This window comes from Heloderma suspectum, chromosome 2 (assembly GCF_057233095.1).
Source record: "Heloderma suspectum isolate Gila_16-S chromosome 2, 16-S_ref, whole genome shotgun sequence".
NCBI lineage: Eukaryota > Metazoa > Chordata > Lepidosauria > Squamata > Helodermatidae > Heloderma > Heloderma suspectum.
In genome coordinates this window covers 205,758,947-205,777,657 of record NC_139459.1, presented here as the reverse complement: position 1 = coordinate 205,777,657, position 18,711 = coordinate 205,758,947, and the positions used below count along the sequence as shown (strand labels likewise).

The following is an 18,711-nucleotide window of genomic DNA, read 5'->3' as shown; positions in this document are numbered from 1 at the left end:
CTAGAGTTTAAACAAACCACAGTTCCATGTTTGGACATCACAGGGAACTGTGGTTTGTTTAAAACTGGAAGTGAAAACTTCTGATCTCTTCCTTGTGGCTGCAAAGGTTAGGGGGAGGGGAGGTGAAAGTGTGGGGCTCACGCAGACTTGTTCATCTAGTGGGAAATCATGGTTTCCCATTATGTCTGAACTGGGCCAGTGTCTCTGCTAATGGTGATTTCCTGACATTCCATAATGAGAGATACAGCTTGATTCCCCCACCTTTTCTTAATTATATGCAGTTCTGGAGGTGAGCATTACTGACTGACCACTTGATGTAAGTTCGGTGGCTTAGCAGAACAAGCTACCAAGTACAACAGGAGCTAGGAAGGTCGTGTTAGCATGATTGAAATTTTGGCAAAAAGCCGGGTTCTCAGCTTCCATTCAGAGAAAACGTTGAGAAATATTATGGCAAGCATTCAGTGAAAACTGATGTGCGCTGTTGGTTTATGAAGTCTAGACAGCAGTGTTTTTTTTACCCCCTGCATAGCCCATTGTTTCAAATGCATTTCATATCAGAAGCATCTGAAATGAGAAATGAAAAAAGGAAATATCTAATTCCCTTGTTCAAACAGATGCACTGCATAATTTCCTTTTTCAAAATCCCATCTTCAAACATCACCTTGGTGATCAGTTGCTGCCTGTCTTTCACACAAAATCATAGTATGATTGAATGGGGGTTAACAGATTAATCTTCTGCAGTCAGTCAGTCACCTTATTGTTTCTACTTCTTCTACTGGAATATAGAGATGACAACCTGAATGTTGCCCAATTGCCCAGGCCACATGTTTAGCCCTGTGGGCCTCCATAACAGGATATCTTATTTGCTGAATAGCCCACGGGCAAATACTATTTAAGGACATTCAGCAAATAACATATCCTGTTCTGGAGGAAAGCCTAAATCCAAACATTGAAAACCAGATGGTTATATCCAGTAGGTCTCCCTGAATGTGGCTTCTTTCATAAGATCAGTTTGTTGCATGCAACAGTTCTGAACCCCTGCTTGATACCAAGGCTCCCATGATTAATAATAAACACTGCTTTCATTTGGGATGAATGAGGTAGGAATTAGCTGCTTTGGAAACCATTTTTCTGGTCTGTTAACTTCTTTGCAAGACCATAAGAACTGTGCCAGCTTATTCCAAAGTCCAGTGTACTATTCCCACAGAGGCCAACCAGAAGCCTATGGGAAGTCCACAAGCAGAACACAAGTGCAATAGCACCTTCCCACTCATGATTTCCAGCAACAGGTAGTCAGAGGCTTACTGCCTCTGATGCTGGAGGTAATATGCAGCTATCATGGCTAGTAGACTTAATGCCCATTAATTCTTCTAATCCCGTTTTAAAACTATCCACGTTGGTGGCCATCCCTATATCTTGTAGTAACAAATTGCATAGTTTAATATGCAATGTGTGAAGTACTATCCTTTTCCCATTGGGAACATCCCATCAATCAGCGTCATTGACGAGCCCGGGTCATCTAGTATTATATGGGAGACAGAGAGGGAGAAGAACTTCTTTGTATCCATTTTCACCATGGCATACATAATTTTATACACCTCTATTATGTCTCCCCTTACTTGCCTTTTTTCTAAGCTAAACAGTCCCAAATGTTGTATGCTTTCCTCATAAGAGTGTCGCTCCAGCTTCTTGATCATTTTGGTTGTCCTTTCCTCCAGCTCTAAGATATCCTTTTTGAGTTGCAGTGGCCAGAACTGTATATAGTACTCAAAGTGCGGTGACACCATAGATTTTTATAAGGCAGAGACGGGGAACTTCCACTCTCTGGGGCAAACTTGGCCCAACGGGCCGGTTCATCCAACCCACAGGGTCTCAGGCAATGCCCCTTCCCAAGCCCCAGCCCCTGAAGACTAGCAAGGAGAGGAATCCCCCACTGTTATCTCTGATTAGTGAGTGGCAATAACAGCACACCAGTCCCCCTCCCCATTGGAGTGTATTCAGTGGGGATTCCCCTTAGTGCACCGCTAGGATTCCCAGTTGGGAGGAAGAGCAGCATACTATGCCCACCCAATGGGGGGAAGCTGCCCCAACTGATGTGCTGGCTGGAGGAGTGATCCTTTGGCCGGTGCCCCAGTCAGGGTGGTTTCCCGGCATGTGTGCTTTCCCTAGCTGTCGTGCTATAGCTGGATCAGGCTCAGGTTAAACTAAGGGGCAACCCAAAAGCAAGCCAATCAGCAGGCAACAGTCAAAAACACTGTTTTATCTGGTAAGAGGGAACAATCCAAAAGAGAGATCTGAAGAGCAGTCAAGTTCAAAACGGATAAACAGTCAGATACAATACACAGTCCAAGAAGCTGACTCAAGCAGGAGACTGAGGTCAATAGCGCAGAGATTCAGTCACAAGGCAAGTTCAGGAAAACAAGATACACAGCAGTAGGAGCTAGTAAAGACATTTTTTCTAGCACTGGCTAGGCAAACACTGAAGGCTTTTAACATTAAAGCCTGTTGAGCCCCACCCAGGATCCAGCTGCAGTACATTAGAGCTCTCTAGTCAGGCCTACTCATGAGGAGTCACCTTCTTCCAAGGAGTTCTTCTTTGCAAGCAAGCACTCCTTCTCATGAGAGCCCAACTGGCCTGTCGCTTGAGGCAATGACGCTCTTGGGGGCCAGGGGCAGAGTCCCCTCCACCTGACAGGGACTACAGCCATCTCCCCCAAGGGTCCAGGCTCCTCCTGGTCTGGTGGTGACAAATACTGATCTGGGGTCCCCTCAGTTTCTGGGAGCTCCAGCTCTTCATCTGAGGAGGATTCCCCCATTGAGGGCATAACACAAACCCACGCAGAGCAAAACCAGGCTCCTGACCAAAGCACTGGCTAGAATAGCTCCAGCCTGCACTTTGGCCAGGAACTGGGTGATGTCCAGGGTGTGGCCCGTCCCCCTGACATCATTGGGCCCATGGAGGGCTCAGTGGGAGTTATCCAGCCCCCCACCACAATTCAGTTCAACACCATTAGCACAAGGGTATGATATCGGTAGTTTTGTTTCTGATTCGTTTCCTAATGATCTCCAACATGGAATTTGCCTTTTTCACAGTCACTGCATACCATGTCAACATTTCAATTGAGCTATCCACCACAACTCCAAAATCTCTTTCCTGGTCAGTCATGCCAATTCTGACCCCATCAATGTATATGTGAAGACGTTTCGCCTCAGTGTACCTTGCTTTAAATTTGCTTACACTGAACTGCATTTGCCATTTTAATGCCCATTACACCAGAGCTATCCTTTTGGAGCTCTTTGTGGTCTGTTTTGTTTTAACCACCCTAAATAATTTGTCTGCAAACTTGGCGGGTCTATATGGGAAATCAAAATATAGACAATTGCCATTTCTATGGCAGTAGTTACATTTGGAGGCCATTGAGACTTTGCATGTGTATCCTTGCCCCCTAATAAGAAGCCCTTATTGCAAGGTCTGCCTCAAGGTGTGTTTGCACTTCAACTTCGTAGTGGTTTAAACACAGTTTCTCCAGATGCAGAAACAGCTTGCGCATATCTGTGTGTATTTCTCCTTGCATGTTACAGAGGAATCACAAGTTATTAATACTTCCTTTTCCACCACTTCCTGTAATGTGAAAAAAGTAAGTCACTTGAAAGTTGTTGCAACAAAGGAGTAACTAAGCTGGGAGCTCTTTAAAGACAGAATCAGGTAAATTACACTTGGATGGTGTAATCCAGGAGGCAACAACTCCTTATAAAGGAAGATAAACATGGATTCCCCTGTGGCATCTTCAGTTCGCCTAAACCAAGGCCTTTGTGACCTTGTTGATAACTCAGCCAGACATGCTTTCTCATCTCCCAGCTAATTGATATGCCTGGAATGAGTTGGGAAAATCAGGGGAATTATGCATGGGTCTGAAGCTTTCATTGGTAGACTACTTACATCCATTGTCTCACAGACATTCTGCGTGCGGCCTTTGAAACCGTGGCAGAACTTCCAGCTCCTTTGTCGGTGCGCTTCAAATGCTGATGGGTGAACTCACCCCAGGCTGATTCAGAATGGGTTTGACTAAAACCGTTTTCAAAATAAATTGGAAATGAGTAGATTTCAACAGATCTAATGATGACCTAATCTGAATCTCCGCCATGCTCCTTGTGATGTCATCTGGAGCATGATGGGGTCAAGAGGCCTCCACACACCAACATGCAGCCCTGGCAAATCCTCCCCAAAGCCCCTTTCCTTTCCCTGAGCCACCTTGACCAGTGGCATTGAGAGCTGACAGCTGGGCCCTCCATTAGGCCTTGTATGTTACCAAGTGCCACCAAGAACCACCGGAGCTACATTTACCGTGGCTCCTCATAGGCTTACAATGTTGCTGTGGTCCTACTGGAGGCCCCAACTAAAAGCACTCGCTGCTACAGGACCAGCCTGAACATTAGGCAGAGTGTGCAGCTGCCTCAGATGGGGAGCAGAGAGTGCTGTTGAAGTATTGGAGCACAGAGCTGTGTGTGCCCCATGGTTTGTCTTCAGGTGCATTGGAGGTGCTGTCCAGTTGCCAGTGATAAAGTATGGTTCTACTGCTAGTCCAGTTGGCTTTTGAACATGGAATGGGAAGGGGGTACCATTTTGTTCTTCGCCTCAGGTAGTAAAATGTCTTTGGCTGGCCCTGCATGAGTGTGAGTCAGGAAAAGGGGAGGGGGCAGCAATGGCAAGGCCTTAGAACTTGTAGCCAAAACAAGGTCATGTCAAGTTGGGCCCAAAATTCAGAGTGACCTGGGATTGACTGGACCTGGGCTGAGGAGGGTGGAAACACTGAAATTCATGTTTCAAACCACCCTCCAAAATTTGAGTTTCATTTACATCGCTAATCAAATATCATTTTTAGGTCCAGAATCCAGGAAAATAGAGTGAGATTTTCAGCCTCTAATGAGGGCGGGGGACAAGAAGGAGAAAAGAGATTTCTTAAGCCTACTACAAATTAATGGCAGGTAACATGAAAACATTGATGGGCAGCAGGCAGACACAAGAGTGCCCATCACTTGCAGTGAATACAAAAAAGAGGAATCTAAATTTGCCAAGCTGAACCTCTCTAAATGCTGGACACAGATGATCTCTTCTTTCCTTAATTAGGCTGGTATAACAGCTTGAATCAATATTAACACATGCAGACACTGGTGAATAATTTCCCACCTGCAGCAAATATAATGATGTCCCAGAAGTCAACAAGGCAACTGGCATGAGGAATGTTTCTCAGCTGCCAGAAGGATTAATCAGTATAATACAGAGGTGTGATTCTCTTTCCCCACCCCACCCCAAATTTCTTTCCTCATAAGTCACAGAAAGTGTTGCTGTGAGTGGCTTCCCACTGTTTAGGGCCAGGCCATTACATGGCAATGTTGTAATTTTCTTTGTTGAGATTTTTGGGGAGAACTACCTCTCCCTTTAAGAACAATGGTGTCTGATCACTAATTTTTCTCTTCTAGTGCTTCAAGTACTCTGTTTCTACCTGTGGTAGGAAGCTCCAGGGTAACGCTACACCATGTGTCTCTTTGTGAGGAAAGAGTACTGGAGACTTGTGCCTTTTTGAAAGTCTTTCTTTCTTTCTTTCTTTCTTTCTTTCTTTCTTTCTTTCTGTACCACCCAATAGCCAAAGCTCTCTGGGAGATTCACAAAAATTAGACATATATAGGTAGATCAGGTGGAAGCAAGTAGGCACACAGCAGGCAGTGTTAGCCCTACAACAGCGTCAGTTGCCCTCAAAGCAACAGGAACGTCCTTGCTTCTTGCCAGCCAGCTCCGAATATCAGCTCCTTTCTCTTTTTCCGACTAAATTAAAATTGTTTCTTTTAGTCTTTATGTAGCGAGGAGCCCAAGGATAGCAGCAGGGAGAGCCAGACCCTTCACAGAGGCCCACTGGGGGCCTGGGCAACCAGGCTGCTGCTGCAAGCCCATTACCTTAAGGGGGAAAAATGGGGCTAAACTGTCAATCATGTAGACTTATTCCACTTTATCTATGTAGCTATGCGGGATGTCCAGATCTTGAGATTTGCTGGAGCCAATAAGAAGCAGGATAGAACAATTTACGGTCCAAAACAGTGAGCTGCTGCCCAGGAGCGGGGAGTGGGGGGGGGTTAAGAGAGAGTGGGGGGCAGGATGGAGAGGAAGTGAGAACAGCATTTCCAGGAAACTCTAGGCCTTGTAGTTTTTGAGAGAATATAGTTGTTGAGAGAGTTCTTTAAATGTGTGAGGGGGTTATGGGGTTGTGCGGTCAACTGGCTAGCCCCACCCCCATTACTATTATATGCACCCATAACACACCACACTGACTGTACATTCTGCGTCGATGTGAAGGGGCTAAACGTGCGTACAGATATGTGTATATAGGGCTCCTCCATGTGAAGCGAGTCCCAACTGGCACAGAATTGTTCCTGAGTTGGAGAATCCCTACATACATACATCTGTAAGCACAAGTGGCCTCTTCATATGGCTATCAAATGTGTGGCGAGCACGTTCCAGTGGAGGAATAGGGCTAGCCAATGCAACCCTTCACACACACACAAACACACCCCGAAAGAACCAATGGGTGCAGATGGCAGGAAGGCGATTTTGGCTAAACGTTAAGAGAAACTTCCTGACAGTTCAACATTGGAACAGACTACTTTGGGAGGTGTTGGGCTCTTCTCTGGAGGTATTTAAGCAGATGCTGAACGGTCATTTGTCAGGAATGAGGATAGAATGGAAAGGAGGAGGATTATGTAAGCCACCTTGGCTTCCTTGCAAGAGGGGAAAAAGCTGGGACATAAATGTAATAATAATAATAATAATAATGCTGTATTTGCATCCTGCATTGCAGATCCTGCATTATGAAGGGAATTGGACTAGATGACCTCCAAGATCTCTTCCAGCTCTATAATTCTTGAGCAAGTTTGAGTGAGCCCTTTTGTGAACCTTATGGAATGCCCTCCCCCGTGGTTTCTTGGAGGTGCCAACTTTGGCGTGCTTTAGGCTGCAAGTAAAGACCCATCTCTTTATCCAGGCCTTCCCTGAGTGAGCATGCTGCTCAATTGGTTTGTTAGTTATGGTGTTGCATTTGGTTTTAACGATTGTATAAATATTTTATATAAATGTTAGGATGTATTTTAGTCTTTCTCTGTAAACCACTTAGAGGTTATTTTAAAAATATGATAAGCAATATACAAATCAAACAAACACCCTGCCTGTAATCCAGAGAGAGAAGTATATCCATCTTTCTCTCCAACTAAATCCCAAAATTCCTCAGATCCTGTTGGCATTTCCTGTGCAGACACAATAGGAGCCATCAGGGCATGGTAGCAGAAGGTAGGGAGAAGCACCATAATAATAAGGGGCATTGAGATCCCAGGTATGGATGGTGGGGGTGAACTCTAAAATCTTGCCACTAACAGGCGGAGAGTCAAAGGGCAGGGGTTAATTTGGGCCCAAGGACTTGAAGGGTGAGGGAGGGAGGCAGGCTGTGTTCCCATGAGCTGGTTGCTGCATGACCTCCTTTTCCCAAGAGCTGCTTGATGCCCAAAGGCACCAACACATTTGATGGTAGTAGTGAAATACATTTGTGGACCTTCTGTCACATCCTAGGTTACTTTCCTTCCTCAGAGCCTCAGTTACCCAGAATTGATCCGTCTCAGCAAGCATCTCCCAGTCAGGCTCCTTCAGAGGACATGGCGCAAAGCCGACTGACAACACCACAGCTGAACAGTCTCCTAACACAAAGGAAGCATGAGGTAAACAGCAGCAACAGCAACACATTGGCTCTTCCTGCTGACCCTGACCCTGAACTGACGCCCCCAGTGTAGGTTCAGATTCACTTGGAGATCAAGGGCCACTGATGTGAGCACTGGTTAGTTAAAAGGGCTTCAGGTGATTATTTATTTATTACTTTTCCATGCCACCCAATAGCTAACATTCTCTGGGTGGGTCACAAGATAAAGTGTAAAGCCATAAAACAGAAATACATAATAAAATATAATTTTAAAAAGTTTAAGGCAACAGCAGAATAAAACCAAACTAAAAACCAGCAGCAGTGCCAAGATGTAAAAAGCTAGAAAAAAGTTTAAAAAAAAAATCTTGAAGGACTAGAAAGCCTGGGAGAATAAAAAGGTCTTCATCTGGGCCAGATCTGGCATCAAAAATATCATAGGCACCAGGCAAGCCTCTCTGAGTAAGGCACAACTGGAGTGCCACCGGTGTTTCCAAAAGCATCCCCATGTATAATGTATTGCAGTGATCCACTACAGTCTGGTCGCAGCATCCTGTACCAGCAGACGTTTACAAAGAAACACTTTCCAAGGCAGCCCCACATACAGCATGGTACACTAGTCCAAATGGAACTGAGGCATATGTCCCCATGGCTGGGATTGATATCGTCAGCAACACACGCGCACGCACACACACGCACACACACAGCACAGCTACTGATGAGGGCAGAAGCCAAAATGTGTAGCTTAAATACATTTTTTGAATACTCTGTTGGTCTTTCACACACACACACACACACACACACACCACACACACACACACACACACTTTTAAAGGGGCAGAGGGGAGCACTTTTGCTCTTTAGATCCCAGCCTCTGTTCTGCACACGGTAAGTAGTCATGGCGTGGCAACTTTGGAGAGTCTAGAGGAATAGGGTATTGATCATGTTCACCCTACATGTGGGCAGCAGTGCAATGATGAAAATGATGGAGGAATAAGATCCTCTCCCATTTTGCCAGGTTTGCTGCTCTGGGACCCGTTGCAGTCTATTGAGCTCTGAAGTGTATCTCATAGCAACAGCCAGTGACATTTCATTGATTTGCCCATCCTTGTTTTGTGAAGCGTCCTACCTTTGAAATTGACAACATATGTTTCAAGCTGAAAAACAAATCTGACCTCCTGAAATTCCCTAGCTGTGTTTAGTAAAAGTTTGGTTTATTCTTGTTTTAACCAATGATGGTGACATCTTCTATAGGAATTTGATGCTCTCTGTTCTTTACTTCTTCATTATGTGGTGCCAAAAAGACCCTGAACAATAGCTAGTGTGATATGGTTGCTGCCATGCCATCCCTGTCCAAAAAAAAAGGTTACACTGTGTCTGCCTGCTCCCATCATCTTTGCTCCATCTTATTTAGGATATGTCAATAAGGAAGAATTAGTTAATAGTCCAGAAACCTATGTAAAATCATAGACAGTTACTGAAGGATGCAAGGGATGTGCCACATTGCTGGTTCTGTGGCATTCTATTGCAGCCTTCCCAAACCAGTGCTCTCCAGATGTATTGGGCTGCAACTCCCATTGTTCCCAAACTGCAAGGCCAATGGCTCCTGCCCTGCCCCCCTCCCCCCCGCCACACACACAATGATCAGAAGCCAACTGGACGGGCTTGGTGATGGAGAGCATCCTTCACGGCACCTGAAGGCAGTAGGGTAGCTTCGGGGCAGAGGGAAGGCCATGCAACACACAGAGCTCAGGGTGTTCCCCATCTTGCAGCATCTGCTTCCTCCGGCAGCCACCCTGTCCTCCAGGACCGACCGTCCTGTCTGCTCCTCCACCTCAGGATTCTATCAACTCTACTGCTACATGCCTCTGACACATCTGTAACTGACCACTGTTAGAAACTGACCACCTGGCTACAACTGATACGACAGCTTAAACGTTCTTTGTGCATTCGTTTAATTTCTAGAGCCTTTTCAAACACAATCTAGAAGAAGGACTTCTGAAACGAATAGCAAGGCGAAAATTCCGTCGGCGCATGTTTGGAGAAATTAATACCAAAAAAGTCAACCAGTTTGGGACAGCCTGTTCACCTTTTCATGCGCTGGCAACTACAGTGCGTAAGACATGGACACGTAAACTAAGGCTTGTAGAGTACATTCAGTTGTCTGCTCCTGCAATAGCCATTGTCTGTTCCCTTCTGCTGACCCTTTACATTTCTCTCTGAGTTTACACGTTTACATTATTACATACACAATAATTGCAGTTATTATTGGATAACCTGAACATGTCAAGCATCATGCATTGTGCTATCATGTGACTAGTCATCATAAATATTGGTGGCTAGCGCATCAGACTATTACCAAAGAAAGTATGGCTAGTTGCATAGCGGTTATGACTTAAGCTGGATAGAAGCTCATCCCTTTCCAGAATACCAATGCTAGTGCTAGGTCATCTATCTTGGTTCAGGTACCTCATAAAAATGTTGTTCTTCCTCTCTTCCTGTGCCTATACCTCAACCTTCTTATTAAATGGCCTCCACAGCCCAGCTGCCATTTATGAGAAAGCCAAGCCCCTTTAATTTCGATGGAACTTTGTTTTAAATCAGTGATCTTAGAATTGCAACCTGAGAGTCATTTTCCACACTCAGCTCACTTTCACAAGTCACTGCTGATGTGACTGGTCTAGCTGCGTAAACGAAGTAATAATATTGGATCTGCAAACTTGCACCTCCAGTGGTAAGGTGGAAAATAGTAATTTCCCTGGTGCACAGAAGAGGAGTCATGATCTCCCATGTGTTTGTAGCACAACTGTTGCATTCCTCACACACGTAGCCTGCTTTTCTGAGCACTGGTTTTCAGGAGTGAGCCAACAGCTGGTCATGGGAACTTGACATGGGAACTTACTCTCAGTGCATGTGAAAATGAATTTGCCTGCAGTGCAGACTGTCTCCTCCTTTCTTTCCATACACATACCCTGCATCCCCCCTCCTAGATCTTTTCTAAATAAGGGCCAAATGAGATGTGATGTTAATTGCAAAAATGCAGTCAGTGTGCACTTTTTGTTATGTAAATAGCAGCCACAGGGAAGTCTGAGCAGCTCTGGAACCATGGGAGTGGGGAAGGAAAGTGTAACTCTTGCTCTTGCCACAGTCCCAACAAAAATCACCTCTCCAAAGCTGCTATTTGCATTTCAAGGGAAAATCAGTCTTCTCTGCCTCTATTACTTGCATACGTGCATGCAGTTCAACACCATGTCTAGTTTGGCCCTAACAGACTGTAAGCAACACAGAACAGAAAATTGTGTCATTTTTCCTGTGTAAGTCACCATAAGTATTGGTAACACTGTGTCCTTAGTCATGATCATTCTTCAAAGATGGCATGTGTGGTCACGGTCTTTCTTTCCCATATTCATTATAGGAGATAGAGACATTAACCTTACCCAGCAACTTACCCATGACTCCACGGATGATGAGCAAGGGAATCGTTTGCACCACAGAGTCTGACTTAAAATCTATGCAGCTGACATTCCCCGAGCTTGATGAAGGGTCTGTGGAAGAACACACACCAAATGACAGAAAGAAACCACTGGACCAAACAAAAAAGCCCATGCTGCCCCCATTGATTAAACCTTCAAGATCTCGACTCTCTGAAAATAAGAAGTCGTCAGGTTGCCGGCTTCCCTCAGTTCCCACAGTAACTGCATCTATATCATTAAAGTGGGGAAAGTACTAACGTTTTCTTAAGAGAGCCCACATGGTTTCCATCAAAGCATGCCCTAGTCTTGGGATCTGGGTATGGCCCCAAACTTTCAATTGCTCTGAAGCCAAGCACTTCTTTGATACATGGATGTTTCAAGGAAAGGATGTTGATCTATATTGTATCACCAGTGCAAAAACTTCTAAATATCCATTAAAACAAGTGCTGTGGGCTTCTTTGGTGGGCAAAACTGCAACCATTTGGATCAGTTGCATAAGCCACCTGAATAAATCAAGGATGTTTTTACCAAGGATGCTAAGTATACCTTTTTGTCTCAATGTGGCATTGATGAATATTGTCAAGGAGAGGTATAAAACAGAAGGGTGCTGATTTTTAAATTGAATGCACATGCTAGCTAATATGTTTTATTTTTGAATTATAAACTTGGGAAATATTAAAAGCAACTTAAGCATCACTTGTGAAAACAGCTTGACATTTAATGCATGCCTACATATAATACTTGGATCAGCTCTAAACAGATTTGTCCTCAAGGATTCTGGGAGTTGTAGTTATATAGCAGGGTGAGAGCTCTTTCAGTACAGGATTTTCTGTATTCTAACAACACTTTTGATCAGGAAACATTTGATCAGAATTGGCTTGTTCCACAGACCATCCATGACAGTTACTAGTCATGATTAGTCAATGGCCATTGTCACAATGGCTATATATTACCTCCAGTATCAGGAGCAATATGCCTCTTAATACTAGTTGCTGGAAACAACAGCAGGAGAAGCCTAATGCCTGCATGTCCTGCTTCTGGGCTTCCCAGAGGCATCTGGTTGGCCACTGTGGAAACAGAATGCTGGACTATATAGGCCTTTGCTTGATCCAGCATGGCTTTTCTTATGTTCTAGATACTGACTTAGGATTGGTTTAAAGGAACATCCAGATGGAACTGTAATGGGTGGATGTATGAATAGGCATCTGTTGCAATTAGCACATGTGAGTGACCATCCCTGGCTGATTCTCCAACTAGTCCAACTTCGTGGGATGACTGCCATGACTGGAATACAGCAATTGAAGGATTTAACTTGTTCAGAAAGAGCAGAAGGAACAGAAAGGGAGGTGGAGTTGCACTATATGTTAGAAATATGTATCTCTGCACAGAAATACAGGAGGATGAGCTTGGTAGCCCCATGGAGAGCATCTGGGTTAAAATAAATGGAGCAAAGAATAAAAGGAACATGGTGGTCAGAGTCTACTACCAGCCACCCAATCAAGGAGAAGACAAGGATGAAACTTTTGAAAAGCATATTGCCAATGTTTCAAGGAAGCAAGATGTAGTAGTAATGGAGGACTTCAATTTCCCCAATAATTGTTGGGAGACAAAATTCTGGCCCCTCCAAGAAATTCCTGACTTGTGTGGCTGATAATTTCCTCCTACAGAAAGTTAACTTCCTCCTACAGAGGAAAGAACTAGAGTATTGGCTATCCTTGACTTGATCCTAATCAACAGAGATGACTTAGTGGATAAAGTAGCAGTTACGGGAACTCTGGGGGAAAGCGACCATGTTATATTTGAGTTCTTGGTTCTAAAAGAAGAAAAAGCCGAGTATAGCCAAATGCGTACCCTGGATTTTAGGAAAGCCAATTTTAATAAACTCAGAACAATTATAAGTAAGGTCCCATGGTAAGTGACTAATGAGAAAAGGAATCCAAAATGGAGTGGGAGGGGGTTAAAAAAGGAAATTCTAAAGGCACAATTACAAGCAATTCCAACAAGAAAAAAAGGTGGAAGACAACAGAAGAAGCCAATGTGGCTTTACAAAAAGCTTAGAGAAGACCTGAAAACCAAAAAGGACGCATATAGGAAGTGGAAGGAAGGCCAAGCTACAAAGGAAGAGTACAGGCAGGTAGCACAGAATTGCAGAATGGCATCAGAAAGGCTAAAGCTGAGAATGAGCTGAGGTTAGCGAGGGATGCTAAAAGCAACAAAAGGCTTTCTTCAGATATGTGCATAGTAAAAGACAGAGGAAAGAAATGGTGGTTCAACTATTAAATAAGGATGGCAAAATGATAACAGATGACAAAGAAAAGGTAGAAGTGCTTAATTCTTACTTTGGCTCAGTCTTCTCCCTAAAGAGGGTCTATGACCTCCCTGGCAAAGGAGCGGGATTGCTGCTTGAGATTGATAGGCATATGGTCAAGGAACACCTCATTACTTTGAATGAGTTCAAATCTCCAGGGCCAGATGAACTGCATCCTAGAGTAATAAAGGAACTGGCAGAAGAGCTCTCAGAACAACTGTCTATTACCTTTGAGAAACCATGGAGGATGGGTGAAGTGCCAGATGACTGGAGGAGGGCTAATGTTGTCCCTATCTTCAAAAAGGGCAAAAAGGAGGAACCTGGGAACTACAAACCAGTCAATCTGACATCAGTCCCTGGGAAAATTCTGGAGCAGATTATAAAGCGATCCATCTGTAAGCACCTTGAAAACAATGCAGTGATTACTCAAAGTCTACATGGATTTGGCAAGAACAAATCCTGCCAGACGAATCTGATCTCATTTTTTGATCGGGTAACCTCCCTTGTAGACCATGGGAATGCTGTAGACATCATATACTTCAACTTCAGCAAAGCTTTCAACAAAGTGCCCCATGATATCCTGATGAGCAACTAGCTCAAAGTGGGCTAGGTGAAACAACGATCCGGTGGATCCACAGTTGGCTACAAAATCGGACTCAAAGAGTGCTTATCAATGGGATCTTCTCAAACTGGGGAGAGGTAACTAGCGGGGTACCACAGGGCTCAGTCCTGGGCCCAGTGCTCTTCAACATTTTTATGAATGACTTGGAGGAGGAGGTGCAGGGAATGCTGATCAAATTTGCAGATGCCACAAAATTGTGTGGGATAGCTAATACCTTGAAAGACAGAAACAAAATTCAAAGTGATCTTGATAGACTGGAGCACTGGGCAGAAAACAACAGAATGAAATTTAATAGGGGTAAATGCCAAGTTCTGCACCTAGGAAAAAGAAACCAAATGCACAATTGCAAGATGGGGGATACTTGGCTCAACAATACTACAAGTGGGAAGGATCTTAGGATTGTTGTCGATCACAAGCTGAATATGAGCCAACATGTGATGCAGCTGCAAAAAAGGCCAATGCTCTTTTGGGCTGCATTAATAGAAACATAGCTTCCAAATCCCGGGAAGTACTAGTTCCCCTCTACTCAGCACTGGTTAGGCCTCATCTGGAGTACTGTGTCCAGTTCTGGGCACCACACTTTAAGAAGGACACAGACAAGCTGGAGAGGGTTCAGAGGAGGGCAGTGAAGATGATCAGGGGACTGGAAACAAAGCCCCATGAGGAGAGACTAAAAGAACTGGGCATGTTTAGCCTTGAGAAGAGAAGACAGAGATATGATAGCACTCTTCAAGTACTTGAAAGATTGTCACAGAAAGGAAGGCCAGGATCTCTTCTTGATCATCCCAGAGAGCAGGACATGGAATAATGGGCTCAAGTTACAGGAAGCCAGATTCTGGCTGAACATCAGGAAAACTTCCTTACTGTTAGAGCACTACAACAATGAAACCAAAAACCCCACACTGGAGGCATTCAAGACGAAGCTGGACAGCCATCTGTCAGGGATGCTTTGACTTTGATTCCTGCATTGAACAGGGGGTTGGACCCAATGGTCTTATAGGCCCCTTCCAACCCTACTATTCTATGATTCTAGTCCTCCAGTTCTGCCCCAAAGATGGCAACAAGCATAGAACCAGAGCATGTCATATACCGATATTACAAGAAATACTGCATTTTGAAGACTTCTTCTCGGGTGGTGTGATAAGCTAGCAAGATACTGCTTCTCAAAGATGATTTGGTCTCCCTCAGTTCTTTGAGAACACTACATATTTTTTCAGCTTGGCTTTAAACTAGAGATAGTTAGCTCACTGTAGAGGCTGATGGGTTTTTTTCATAGATAGTCCCCATCTCAATTTGTCTCCCAAAACAAAACTTGCCAGTCTATTGTACAGCTTCACATACAGGACTCCTTGTCATCTCCTCCTTCCATCACCTCCTTCCTTCTGTCCTTGGGCAGTCTGATATTTTTCCCATTGTTGCTTAGGCTCATTAGCTGCACATGGCAGCCAGCTCCCACCTCCTTTGGGAATGCTGGAATTACCCTCAGAGGGAGTAGGGAGGCTAGCCAAACTTTCACCTGTGCATGGCCTCTCACAGGTGGCTTTCCATACTTCTGAGTTAGCTTGAACAGGTGAACTAAGGGAGGTAGAAGGAGATGCCTAAGTAGGCCTTGGGTTTGTAGTGAAGGTAGAATCTTGTTCTAATGCAGTCTGACCAACCCCATCCGCTAGAACAGTGTTCTCCAGCCTGGAACCCTCCAGATGTGTGGGATTGCAACTTCCATAAGTCCTAGCCAGCATGGCCATTGGCTGGTTGGGAATTGTGAGAGTGGCAGTCCAACACATCTGGAGAGCAACAGGTTGGGAAGTGCTGTTCTAGAAGAATCTAGATAACCTGAAGAGTCTGGTTAGCTCTTGGGCTGCCTCTAATATTCCTAGAACCCGATTAGTTCTTGGGTTGGTTTGAAGAGGGGAGCTCTAGACTATTTTTGGTGAAGGAGAGATTTTAGAACTACAGCTTCAAGAGATGTTATGTAAGTTCTACCGTAGTTTGCTTAATTATGCCTCCAAATAACACAAAATGTTGCTATCTCAGTAAAAAAAAAAAATCCTGCAGTTTAAGAGACATTAATAATGAGTTATAAAGCAAAATCACAGCATTGACAGCTATAATTGCCCTGTAATCTTTACCTCATTACTATCTCAGCAACAGCAGTAGTAATCGCTTCAGGTTTCCTTTCCTGCTTTTTAGCAAAGGAAGGAGAAAATCACATTGGAATACTCAGTCTTTGCTAAATTATATCTTCATGTCTGATCACATACACTTTCTGAGGGCTGGGAATAGATCTACATATTAGAAGATAGTATCTGATGTTGCTTAAATAACCTGATTTCAAAGAGTGTTGGGGTTTTATGAGACTACACAGTGGGTATTGCTCTAGGACTGGCTTGCACAACGTTCGATCCACTGAGCTATAAACAACTAGCCATGCCAGCTGCTTGACACGCCTCCAGTATTTTCAGTCCAAAGAATACAGCAAACACTATCAAGCCTCTGGTGGGAGGTGGGGTTTGCTGCTTTTCATGACCAGTGGGCTTTATTTGGAATGGCTGGTCACGTTGTTTTTGGACTACCTTTGAGATGACAACCTTTGAAACAGCCCTGGTTTCCTCACCTATCTCTTGAAGGCAGAGGTGGAGAAGCATTTTTGGGTCTGAAGTCTGAATTGACCCCAAGGGCATCACAGGCCACGGGCCAGCAATGGGTGGGGCTACTGCTGGCATGGCCCAACACACACACACATGCACAGATGCATGTACACATACAGGGCTGGATTTACTCATCCCTTCCCTTTCCCATTGGCAAGGGGCGAGCAAAGCTTTGGAGAAGCACCACTTCTAGACACCAGGAGGATCTTGTAGCTGCAGCTCCCCAGTGAGTCAGAGTCACACAGCCCTTCCCTTTGGATGAGTGAAGCCTTGCACTCCCCGTGCCTTGGAGGAGCTGAAGTTCCCCAGTGACCTCGGAGGGAGAGGGGTCTCCCTAGAGGACTTCACAGGCTAGATGCAAAGGTCCAGCAAGCCAAATTCTGCCTGCAAGCAGGAGGTTACCCACCCCTGCTTTAAGGATGCAACTACACTGCCATAGCTTCCTTCAAAAACATTTGGACATTGTAGCATGATGAGGTTGCTAAGAATTCACCTTGACAGATGTCTGTACTCCTCACCATCACAGACTATAGTTCCCAGGGCTTCCTATGGTATTGAAATGACAAACTAGTTTATGTCTTTGTGGGGATGCATACTAAGAACTACACTGGAGCTAGGTCCATCGGGGTCTCTGTCTCCTCCCTGATTGCACTGTTCAGCTCTCTTGCCACAGCCACTCTCCATCTTATGTTGAATGGATCGTGCAGATCCAGATACATAAGAAACAGGAACACACACTCTGATAGGCAGAGCCATGGAGAATGAAATGGTTATGGGCATCTTTTTGCAGAAAGACTCTTTAAGAGACAGAATTCACCATACCACCTGTCGTATTTTCTGGGGGAGAAAACCAAGGTGTAATCCTGTGCGGCCATACTAAAAAATTAGTTTTACAAGGTAAAATCAAGGTCTGTTTCCCTCCAAAGCTGCTTTGCTTTGTAATTTAATTATTTATATTCCTTAAAAATTAAAATAAAAAACTAGTGGCTACCTGCCACCATGATGAGAACATTGTAAACACCAGGGAGAGGCAGTTCAGACATTTTTTTAAAATGAGAAAGTTGTCATATATTGAGTCCTTTCCAGACAAGCACAACCCATTTATTTGTACACTGAGACAGCCTTTGGCACTGACGATCAAAGCTGTGCTAGGATTCAAACCTTTATAAGGGCAGGAGTTAAACAGAAATAACTTCTGAATCAAACTGACATTAGCAATGTCTAAACACTCCCCCAGAGATGCTGCTCTTGATGACGCTGCTGTGACGCAAAACTATGGGAAAAGCTTAAGCCCCTGAGCGAAAGAAGTGTTGTGAAAACACATCAAGGAGAATTTGTTTCAAAGGGCTTCAATCTGGTTCACACTGCATAGGGGGTGGCCTGAAAAGGTGCCATCAGCTGAAGGAAGTGCAGCATCAGGTTTCCTTTTTTCAAGAAAATTCTCTCCCTCTCTCATATGCATAATATTTACTCAAATATTATGTATCACTATAATAGGCACATTTCATTTCTTCTTTGGTAGTATTGCGTAAGAGTATGAGGGGATTCCCCCAACCAGTTTACATTATTACCTCCACATGGTAGGTCAGGGCCAGCCCTACCATTAGGAAGAGTGAGGGAGTTGCTTCAGGCAGGTGTTTTGGGGTGTCATAAAAGGGCAGCAAATTGTAAAGTTGTTGCATTTTTATTCCCAGGGAGAGATGCTTGTGAGATTTTCTGCCTCAGATACCAAAAATAACTTGGCCAGCCTGGGGTACCATGTACCTTGCCTTGAAAGGCAAGGGGAAGGTGCCATTTGGTGTTTTGCCCCAGGCAGCAAAATGTCATAGGCCATTCCTGCAATAGGTTTATCAAATGGGAACATTCCTCCCCACTAAGGGTACTGTTTGTATGTATCAGCTGACACAGGATGGAAGTTTCAGAAATA

The 18,711-nt window shown here is 44.4% G+C and overlaps 2 protein-coding genes across 5 annotated transcripts in view; one reads left to right on the top strand and one right to left on the bottom strand.

Annotated features, from left to right (window-relative positions):
- The window catches only part of LOC146353865 (uncharacterized), a 35,383-nt gene extending 23,475 nt beyond the window's left edge, over positions 1-11,908 (top strand). The window contains exons 4-6 of the mRNA XM_084837519.1: positions 7,631-7,758; positions 9,699-9,845; positions 11,149-11,908. Of these exons, the coding sequence (XP_084693645.1) occupies positions 7,631-7,758; positions 9,699-9,845; positions 11,149-11,463 (590 nt within the window). The 3' untranslated portion in view covers positions 11,464-11,908. The remainder of the gene's footprint in view (positions 1-7,630; positions 7,759-9,698; positions 9,846-11,148) is intronic.
- Positions 1-18,711, bottom strand: part of LOC146353864 (uncharacterized) — a 101,600-nt gene that overhangs the window by 34,154 nt on the left and 48,735 nt on the right. For all 4 annotated transcript variants that reach the window (XR_014788193.1, XR_014788191.1, XR_014788194.1 and 1 more), the window contains one exon: positions 11,183-11,278. The gene's annotated coding sequence lies outside the window, so the exon portion shown is untranslated. The remainder of the gene's footprint in view (positions 1-11,182; positions 11,279-18,711) is intronic.